General features: G+C 30.5%; 1 protein-coding gene across 3 annotated transcripts in view; it reads right to left on the bottom strand.

The window, feature by feature from the left end:
• The window catches only part of Nuak (Nuak family kinase 1), a 116205-nt gene that overhangs the window by 12187 nt on the left and 92483 nt on the right, over window positions 1-11535 (bottom strand). Inside the window, exons 9-15 of one of the 3 annotated variants that reach the window (XM_036368845.2) lie at window positions 10398-10740; window positions 10079-10333; window positions 9902-10018; window positions 9703-9826; window positions 9502-9623; window positions 9158-9205; window positions 7007-7125 (exon numbers count right to left, since the gene is read on the bottom strand). In XM_036368845.2, coding sequence (XP_036224738.2) covers window positions 7007-7125; window positions 9158-9205; window positions 9502-9623; window positions 9703-9826; window positions 9902-10018; window positions 10079-10333; window positions 10398-10740 — 1128 coding nt within the window. Of the gene's footprint in view, window positions 1-4800; window positions 7126-9157; window positions 9206-9501; window positions 9624-9702; window positions 9827-9901; window positions 10019-10078; window positions 10334-10397; window positions 10741-11535 lie in introns of those variants that run through there. The other 2 variants (XM_070105463.1, XM_036368864.2) reach the window with 2 other exon arrangements.

Below are 11535 nucleotides of genomic sequence, written 5' to 3' on the forward strand. Positions count from 1 at the left end.
AGGAACAGGATGTTAGACATGGTAGGTTTGTGTAGCTATAAATATAAAAAAAAATTTATAGTTATAAATTTTAGAAGTCTTGGTAAAGCAGTTAAGCATTATTCTCTTCGATGGAGAGCATTGGCTCTTTCAGCAAGATTTTGAACAGGCACACAAGGCAAAAGCCACTCAGCAGTGGCTTAAAAGCAATATTCTTGGTTTCACAGCTGCAGATAATTGGCCGGCTGGGAGTCCAGATTTGAAACCATTGCACTACAGTTCGTATTTCAAGTTGGAGAACATGGCCTGTCGCATACCCCACAGAAATTTGGAGAGTTCAAAACATTCTTCAGTTCGAGCAGCGTCCTCAATGCCAATAGAAACTGTGCATACTGCTATTGATCAATGGTAATGAAAATTTTGTAAATCGCTAATTAAATGTGTTCATTATTAAAAAAAAATTATCTCTATTAAAAGATATATTATAATTTTATTTTTATAATGCCCAGAACTTGGTATCATGTCTTTCAATCCATTTTCGATACGCCACTTCTCAACTCGTTTTGATTGAGTTCTGCTCTCTTTTCTAAATATTTACATGTGAAAACAACAACAAAATTATCTGATTAAATTCAGTACAAGAGAGTAAATAGATTGCTCATTAAAATATTCTATAAACTCATTACTTTCTATCTCTGTTTGATTATGCCAGTTCGATTCGTCACAATCCAAGTTATAAAAAAATGAAGACAAGTAAAGCAAAATATAGGGTATTCTTTAGACATATGGTTTTCAAGAAGAAATAAAATGCATATAAAATAATTTAACGTTATGGCCAAGAATTTAGTCTTATTACAAAGATAAGGGTTGTCATTATGTTTTAAAAATGGTTTCGGCGGAAATAACGCGCCGATTGTTCGCTTCCAAGGCGTCAATCGTATCGAGCTTATCTGCGTAGACAAGCGACTTCACCTGACCCCACAAAAAATAGTAAAGCGGTATTAAATCGCACAACCTTGGAGACCAGGCCAAAGGTCGTCCACATCAACATCTTCAAATTAAGGCACAGAAAAAAGTCATTAATCATGACTCTATAACATTCCTCATTGCCTGTAACATTATGGCCGACATCATTTTTGAAGAAATATGGACCAATGATTCCTTCTGCCTATGGAGCCCCACACAGTGACTTTTTGAGGATGTAACGGTGTCTCAACAATGGCTTGTAGATTACCATCATTCCAAAAGCGGCAATTTCGTTTATTAACGTACCTATCCATTCAACCAAAAGTGAGCTTAATCACTGGACAAAACTTTCCTGTGAAAATCGGATATAATTTTGGTAATAAACTTGCACGATTTGCAAACGTTGTTCCGGAGTAAGTCTGTTGATTCCGAAATGGCAAACCAAACTGAGTATAAATGAAGTAACCGTTTTCAAAAAGATCAACTTCGAAAAAAGTATGGCCTCATTGAAAACCACACGTTTAAAAAAACACCCGTTAGTTTGAAGACAATTACTTTACTACTTGACGAATGGAATTGAATGGAGTTGCTATTGCTCAATACATGTGGTAAGTCAGTGTTACCGCAACTGACTCTGCGTCAGAGGGTTAAAAAAAAGATTTAAGTGATCCTTTTGATTCATTTGGGAATTGTATGTACATATCTTATTTATATAGAAAAATTTTCAAAATTGGCCACTTAAACTTTTTGGCGAGTATTCGAATCATATATGGAAACTTTGGATGTAAGTATGTATGTATGCTTCATGAATTAATATGCGCTAAATAACACATAGCTAAGTTTAGAAGTTCAAACTCCACATTTATCAAAAGGATATTTACTATAAAGAAAAATTAATGTTAAAACCAAAAATTTCAATTCACTCTACACACTCAATACTACAAAAAATGTGTATGTACGAGTATATATTGTATATTATATTCAAGGTAATAATTATAAAAAAACGTTTATTAAAATTATTTAAAGCCAAATTGTTTAATGCTATGCTGTTAGTGTTGTTGTGTTGTTTAATTTAGGTAGTTTCTTTCTAAATAGTTGTTATTGTTGTTGGCTACACTTTCGTGTTGGATGGCTTGGACGCTGGTGCGCTGGCGCACGCTGTTATGTTGGTGGTAGATGTTTGCGTCTTTTCAGTTAATGGTTTAATGTTACGAATGTTGTTGATGTTGCTGAGATTACCGATGGCAATGCCGGGATCGCTACTGGTTTTTGTTTGCGTTATAATTTTCGTTTGTTGTTTTTGTTGATTTGGTTTTTGTGGTATTGTGGTAGTACTTATTGTGGTAGTAGTACAGATATTGGTTTTAGTTTTTGGCATTATGGTAGTAGTTGTGGTAGTTGTTGTTGTATTAGGAAAGCTGCGTTTACTATTAAGTAGCGCATGCGCTTTAGGTATACGCAAGCCCACTGCAAACAATAATAAAAACAAAAAACAAATGTAAATATAAAATCAAAAGAATAATGGCAAATCAAAGAATTAGAACATAAAAGGAAAGCGGGGCGAAATTTAATAAAATCAAATATTATTTTATAAAATTATTATTTATTTTATATTTAATTATTAAAAAAATATATAATATTCATTAAATTTTTATATTAGTTAGGATGTTTTGCGTATTAGCTAGAGGAGAAAAAACTTTTTAACGGTAAATGGCACGCATTAGTATTAGAATTTCACACAATCGCTTAGTAAAAAGAGGCTTTAACAACTAGTAAAATATTATATATTGAAATTGAAAAAAACGCACAACTTCTAGCAAATGTATGAGCTATGTATGCACAAAGTTTAACAATTAGTATTGAACAATATTATATTAACATCATAAAAAATAGTCGTATTCAAAGTTTTGGACATTTTTTCTATTGTTTTAGTAGTGATTTTATATAATTCATTATATACCAGCTTCATTACGCTTAATACAATTTGTCATTGTCAATTCGTTTCATTTATTTTCAGCTTAACAATTTGTAAATTATGCAAAAACACTTAATTGCCACACAATTAACAGTTTTCAGTGGCAAGCAACGACACATAAACAAGTTGAAAATAAAAGATTTATGCTATTTTTCAAAAATTTTGAGTTCAAAATAATTTGAAAAAAAAAATTATGTATATGGTTTGCAAATAGTTTTTGGTATATGTATGCGTATCAACAAATTGCATTCAAATATGTATAAAGGTATATATATATATATAATTCAATTTTCAAAAAAAGCCCAGAACTCAGAAATTTGTTTTGTTATATTTATTTCGTTTACATTATGTATTAGAAGTGTTGTTGTTTGTTTTTAATGCTTGAGATGATAGATTTTTCAATTAATTTCATGTAATTTAGTATTAAAAAACAGCAAGTGTACAAAAAATGTCTCAATGAAAAGTTAAAGTTTTGAAAAAAACACATTATTTTGTTAGTATCAGTTAAAGTATAAATTCTTTGTGGCTAACTTTTTACAGAACGTTGCATAAGCATTTATAATAATATAGATACAGTATAAAAAATTTGTTTTGCGTTTTGAAATTTGAAAAGTTGGCGGTTTCGGAAAAACATAAAATTTTTAAATTTGTAAAAACAACTAAATTAAAATTTCTTTCTAACTTTTGACACAATGGTACATAAGTATTAATATATTTAATGGATAAAGCAATATTTCCGGTTTGAAATTTCAAAAATATTGTTCCAAAATGCTTAGTATGAGAATAGTTACAAAAAGCAGCAATTTTTTTAGGATTCTTCTGATTTTAAGCACTTGCAAAATTAAAATTACAACATTATTTTTTTTTCGCACTATTTAAAAAGTCGCAGTTTAGTTTAGCAATTGCCTATCGTTTTCGAAAATTTCTCTTGCCTTTTAGGTTATGTTTTAAGACGCTATAAGCAAAAATTTAACAAATCTTAATTTTTACAAATTTAATTTATATCTAATGTCAAATAATTTTTTTTTGTTTCGTAAATAAAATATAAGGTTTATATGAAATTTTGTATACTAAAATACTTTTTTAATTTTTTAAATAAAGTTTTTTAGAATCCAAAATGACCAAAAAGGAATTCGAAATTTTAAATAAAAATATTTTATGTATTTTTTAAGTTCTATCATATTTCACCTCTATATTGATAAACAATTTGACATCTATCAAATCAGTTTCTACGACTTTTTAGTAAACTAATAGCCCTCAAATTTATATTTTTATATTTCAAACCGAGCACTTTTTGACACTTTACAACAATTTCCAAGCGCAAACATGTGTATAACCAAGAGTAATAAAAAAAAACGATTTAATATCAAAATTGGTCAACAAATAAAATTATAAACGGACTGCAGCTGTTAGTGTTTGTAAAACGTAACGTTGTGGTTAATGCAATAGTTAAAAATATTAAAGTAAAAAAAAACAAATTTAAGGTAGCGGGGCCATTGCAAATTTACAAGTTGTTCCATAAATAGGCAGAAACTTTTAGATATATGTATATACAATATAATATTTGTATAATCAATTTTTTGTTTTTGTTCTTTTTAATTTATTTACACATTTCTTTTGGTTGCACGCATTCAACGGCGGCGCGCTGTTGCACTGGCACCATGTGTGTTTTTGTTTTTGCTGTTTAACTGCACGAAATCTAAAGAAATAGTGATACCAAATAATAACAAAAAACAGCTTTTTTTCATTTTTTATTTTTGTAAAATTGTGCATCAAATCGTTTATTTCAATCAAGTTCTCATTTTTGGTTGTCATCAGCATTATGCATATATAAGTGTATATATTCTACATATGTATTCGGTAATTTTCACTAAACTGCATTTTTATTATGTTTATAATATTTGTAAATATTTTATTTATTTTTTTTGTAATATTTTTTAAATATCGTATCAAATATACATTTGTTTTGTATATATTTAAGGTTAGTTGTTGTTTTTATGATACCCATGGACATGTGCAGTGCACTGTGTGTTAATTTTTCATTTAAGTTGGTTTAAGAATTTCACCCAAGTGAGGTTTAACATTATCGTAAATCGGGTTTGGCTTGATTTTTTGTGAGCGTTGAGATGCTGCATAGAACTCTGGTGTTGGAGTGAATCAAATATTTGATATATGCATTGGAATATGTTTTTCATACAAATTTGGTATATTTGGTGGACATTTTCGAATATGAAATTTTTACGATATTAAACTTTATGATTGAAAACAAATTTAAATGAAATTGGAACTCACACGCAGAATTAGTCAGAGTAAGTGGTTTTAATCCAACGGTTCTAAAAATGATTTTTATAATAAAAAAAAAAATAAATTGAAATTTTCGAAAGCTTCGAAAAAAAACCGTTTCGAAAAACAGCATAGTTTTGGAAAAAAGCGAAAATTTTAAATTTTGAAAAAATGCTTTCGAAAAAGTTATCATCAAAAAACCAAATGTCAGCATAAAAGTAGTAATATCATTAATTAGAAGAAAAACGCTCGTTTTCTAAAATTTTTTTTTGCATTTTAGGTTAGTTTTATGATGTTTTATGCTTTGGTATCGCGTTCAAATAATATTTCAAAATATTAAAACTAAAAATAGTTACAATGCCACAAGAAATTTCCAAGTTAAAGATAATTTTAAAGAAACTTAATAATTTCTTTTTATATTTTTTCCCCATATATTAAAAAATAATATCACTCCAACCCTTTCAGCTTAATTCATCACACCTCACACAATCTCCGATTCTTAAACTACCCGGCATTTTCAATGCCACATTTCCTTTCATTAAAATGTTCGCTCACTTGCTGTACAAAACTTTGAATACGAAGTTTTACTTCCTTAACAGTTAACTACAACATTGTTTAAACAATATTAAGAAACAGGCGGTAGAAGAAAAATAGAAAAATAGTAGTAAAGTAAAGTAACGAAAACGGTGTTTTGTTTTATATGTAGAAATGTCAAAATATAAAAACATAAAAGTCAGAAGCAAATAAGAAACAATCTTCAATTCAATTATAGTAGGAAAACCAACATATTTTTATGGAAAAATCTAAATTAATAACCATTTTTGGGCGTATTACACATTTACATTTACTACTTGGATAACTGTAGTTTAAATTATAGCTAAACCACACAAAAGTAACAGCTGCTGTGATAATTGAAGTAATATTATTAAAACAAAAAATATATATTTTCTTTAATTATCTAAAAAATCGAATATGCAACAATTTGGCTTTTGGTAGTTTCAGAACGCTAAGCTAATTTTTTATTTTTGTTTATGTAATTGCAAAATTTTTCAAATTTGTAATTTTTGTGCCGCTTCAGGCTTACTAATAGCTTCTATAGTCTTTAAAATGTTTTAACTTAATGTTAACGGTCACAAATGAATTTATTTTCAGAAAAATACAATAAATCATAAATTGGCATTGCAAATTTTTTTAAAGTAAAATTGTTGTTGGGCAAACTGGCAGATAAACATATACGATATTTTTAATTTTCTACTACTTGCAATGCTTCATAGTAACGTTTAGACATTTTTTTAAATTAAATTCTTTCATTTTATTTGCCGTTTACTGAAAAACTTTAACTAGAACATTTATTAATCTGGCACACTACAACAAAAAATCCGCATGAGTGTGTGGGTTTTTTTTTTTAGTTTGGCATTCTTTTCACTACCGTGTTTGCAAACTAGCGCAAATAGCTAATCAACATCGAACTAACAACACAACTACATACATTTTATTGCTTGACGCACTAACGTTTGTTGCATTTTCATTTTCATCTGCTTTGCAGTGCATTTTTTGCTAATATAGTAGTAGTAGTAGGTTATTTTTTATTTATTGCTTAGAATTGCTCACTTAGTTTTCCTACTGTGTTGTTGTTATAATATTTCTTTTTTTTTTTTTTGCTTTTAACGCACTATATAGTTTACCTGACTTGTTTTTTTTTTAACTTCGTTACTGAGCTTTTATATTATTATATATTTTTTTAATTAGTTAAATTCTTTGTTTATTGATCTAAAAATTTACTCTTTAATCTGTGATATTCACCTCTTGGCAGTGTAGCGCCAGTGCGTGAAAATATGGAGTCCATGTCGTTGCCCAAATCACGTGACATGCTATGACGCCATGGTGTTCCAACATTATTGCCGGAGGCGCTGTTGAGGCGGCTGGAAGATGAAAAAGAGATAAACAAAACAAAAGTTAGAAAAAGTTTGTATTTAAACTTATTTGAAATGAAAATACAAACAGTGCTGAAAAGTTGAGTATGAGAAGAGTTGAAATAAGTTTAATATTAGGTTAACCCAAGGAATTGTGTTAGTTCTTTGAAGGTTTACGAATAACTATTATGAGTACATTAAATGGTATTTTAAAAGTCTTTCAAAGAAAATTTAATTATAATAATACTCGTAATAAACTAAAGTAGACTGCAAACATCGTAATCGGTTAATTTATTTCGTAATTTTTAATCAAATCAAGAAACAATAGGGGATTCCAATAAATGAGGAACTACTTGGGAAGAAAAGAACGTGTGCATAATTTCAGATCTATATCTCAAAAGTGATCGATTCGAAAAAGCAAATTTCATTCGGTGAGATACCGCTGAGGACTACATATGTTTAAGCACTTAAAACTGAAAGTTTTAATAAAAAAAATACCGGAAAGAATTTTGATTCGAAAACTCTCCTAGCTTATTAACGAAAAGTCCTCTTAAATATACACATACCACTAACAAGTTCGATATATCTTCTACTGACACTGTTTTCACAATTATTAAACGTCCATTACTTCGACTACTCTGTTTTAAAAGATCTTTTGACTTGTCGTGAATTTAAAGTGTTCATGACCAGTATTTAATAAACATTTACTTAAATCACTGTATGAAAACAAACACATTTCAGGCATATACATTTTATCAACTTACAAGCAGCAATGTGATTTGAACTTGAATAAAAATCTAACTAAACGTTTAAAACTGGCAAGACCCCTTCTAAATCGTTGCTTAATCGAAATCGATCTATAGCAATTTAGAAAATAATAGAAAAAATAGATTTCATAAATTGTATCCTTCAAATAAATGTTGTAGAAGTAAAGTACAATGGTGAGATTATATGTTGAACACTAGACATGCGTAGAAACGAAGGACGAGATACTAACTCTAACAAGAATGATCGTCACATATTTGAAAAACGAGTACACAAAAATAGATATGATGGACAGCTTAGGATTTCGTCTATTTGTTTGAAAATTATTACGTTTGAGTATAGCGAAAAGGAAGTTACAAATATCGAGAATATGGTTGAAAAAACGGTCGAAAGAAATATTTTAGGAAATGATATATCGAAAAAAATAGTAAAAAAACAATCGAAAGGAAGGTTTTGAAAAATAAAATGTCGAAAAAGTAATTGAAAAAAACTAAAGAAAAATTTTGAGAAAAGAGTTGAACTCGCTGTCGAAAGAAAGGTTTTCAGATATATAATGTCGAAATTTAGCAGAAACACGGTCAAAATGAAAGCTTTATGCTTAAAATGTTGAAAAGAAAGAAATATAGAGAAGTTTCGAGAAAATAGGTTGAAAACGGTCGAAGAAAGGTTTTGAGAAAAATTGTTGAAAAGATATACATATATGGCAATAAAAAAAACTGTAGAAATACATATATGGTAATAAAACAAACTGTAGAAGGAAGGGTTAAGAAATAAAATACAAAAACTGTGGAAAAGCAGGTTTTAATTATTAAAATGTCGAAAAAAATATCGGAATAATGTGGATACTTCGCAGTTGACAATATGGATATAAAAAATAGAGCTTTACGAGATCACAAAATCAAATGTTGAAAAAAGGGTTTTAAGTTATCGATATAAAATAATCGATATGATAATAATTACGGATAGACTAGATTTGAACCTTTCGAAGGGTTTTTAAATTTCTTTTCTGTTTTGAAATTTTTATTTTCAATGTATTGTATGGAACGAAAACTCTCCATGGATTGAAAATTCAAAAAATATAATAAAAAAAATAGTTTTAAAAGTAAAATAAAAAAAATAATATGCACTGTTTTCGAGTCGAAAGTTTACTAACAAAAAGTTCGGCTTTTAAGAAAAGATAGAAACTGAGAGAACAAGAAAACGAAGTAGTGCAGTCTAAAAACTTCAAAAGCTTTGATTCTAATCTAAAATATATTCCTGATTTTAGCATACTTACACTTGTTTCTTTTCGACCGTTTCACTGTATGTATAACTCACTTGAGATCTTAGCACCAAATAGAACAATGTTTTTGGTAATGATTTTTATAAAATTTAAGAAAAATTTATGAATTTTGCGTTAATATTGTTATATTTATTTTAGTTATATAAGCAAAAACCATTTTTTTTTTGTTGCATTTTAGAGATTGGTAGTTTATTTTTTAGCCAAAGCACACGCAGCATGAAAACAAAAATAAGTATGAAAAGGTTTAATTTAATTTTCGATTCCATTATGCAAGAGAAATTAGTTATTGTAATACAAAAATTAACATAACCTTAAAATGCAACTGTCGGCGAGCTCACCTGCCAAAAGGTTCTTGATTCCAGAAAGGACCATGCCGCATATTGCTCAGCAGACGGCTTGAATTCGAAAAGCCTGCAGTTAAATCTTTATCGACATTCATACGATGTGTCAAAGCGTGCACCTAAGCGTGAACGGAGCAAAAATACAACAAAAAATATATTTAGTACATATTCAATGCGCTTAAAGCTAAAGCAAAATACTCTTTGTAGTAGTGTGGAGAAGAGATTTTCAGCGGTGAGTATTTCAAAGCCGTCATCGTCATCTTCTTCGCCGGAACTTTGTGAATCGTTCTCCTGACTAAGTTTCTTCACCGGTCTAGAGCTTCTACATTACAACGAGGAAAAGCAAAATTAAATTATTTGCAATATTTAAGTATCTCATTGGTGCGTGTGAGCCTACCTTAACCTGTGCAGCGTGAATCGTGGCACCTCATCGACTTCCCTGGTGCCGGACGAGGTGCGGAACTTCGGGAATGGCGAACTATCGTCTATGCCAGATTCGTTAAGCAATGAACTGCTACAAATAAAAAAAATGCTTAGTATTCCTATTTAGTTGACAATTTATTGCTAAACATACCCAATGCGTCGGGTTGGCCGCAGTCTATTGAAGGTCGAACGACTCGAAGCGGTATGACTAGACTCTGATGGTTCAATGCTGCCTTCGCGCGGTGTTATAAAGCCACCGCCCTCCATCGCAATCGGTATAATGAATTCGCGTGGACTCTTTTTAATCGGTTGAGATGAGCCCGTGACGGTGGATTGTGACATATTTGCCGTTGTTGTTGTATCAGATTCAGAATCATTGGTCGATTGTCGTGATAGTGAGCCAGACCTTAAAGCAAAAATGCAGTTTAGCAGGTAGGAAGTAAAGATTTAGTAGATTATCTCTCACTAACCTTGTTGTTGTATTTGACGTGGTGCGCGCATAGGGCGCTTGTGGTCGCTGTATGGGTATAATGTGCTCCTTGGGTTCGAGGCTTGTGGCGCGAGTATTCAACATCGTCTTGATGGGACTGTAGGGCGCCGGGCCTTCACGCGGTGGCGCGCTGCGCAAATCAGCGACAGGATGCTGCATTTCCGTTGTGAAACGCATATTCGGTTGTTCAACTATACGTGGCTTTATTTCTAACTGGATTTCCGTTTTGGCGCTCGGTTTACGGCGCGGCAATGTGGCTGATTTCAGTGTTATGGTAGCGGTGGATGTCTTCACGTTGTTGTTCGGCTCGCCACCTGGGGATGCTGTGCGGGTGAGTATAAAAAAATGTGATGAAAAGAATATTAGAAATAGCAGTAAAGTAAGTGTACTGTGTGCCGAAGCGACAATGTATGCGAAATGCTTGTGATTAGTTATGAATATTGAGAGAGCGACACGAAATAAGCGTATGAATGAAATGAGCGGACATAAAAATAAACTTACAAGCATGTGAGGGGATTTTAATAATAAATAAGTTACCAATAATTTTGCAGAGTGTGCCAAGGGTTGGAATATTTTTCTCTGAACCATATTGTACACAACATATAAATATACAGCAACGTGCGAAAAAGTTTTACAGAAGACAATACATGATTAAAGATTTTCTTAGAGGGCATTTATGAAGTTTCCAACATGTCAAATAAACATTTAATTATATTTCTGAAGAGATATTGTGTTGGAGTACTAACAATTCGTGAAAGAAATATGCTGATTCCGATTAAACTATACAAAATAAGGATAATTTAAAATAAGATGTTTCTTTAATTTTCCTCGCTTAAACACTTCACTTTCACAGCTAAGTAAATATTGTAAAGTAATAATTGTAGATTCTAGTAAACTCTCTCGATCTGTCATACATTGAAATTATACCTGCACATAAGAAATATATAGAAGATGAATATATAGAGATTAGTGGCTGAGAAAACTGGCAAACTAATTTAGAGAACGGAGCTTTGCCAGATATAAATCCGGAGTCTTCGAGTTCTGTAGAAATAACTATACTGGGAGTAGATTCGAAATAGCGATATTCATTATAGTTTTCTGAGCAACAGTTAATTTCC

Source organism: Bactrocera oleae, chromosome 2, assembly GCF_042242935.1.
Source record: "Bactrocera oleae isolate idBacOlea1 chromosome 2, idBacOlea1, whole genome shotgun sequence".
NCBI lineage: Eukaryota > Metazoa > Arthropoda > Insecta > Diptera > Tephritidae > Bactrocera > Bactrocera oleae.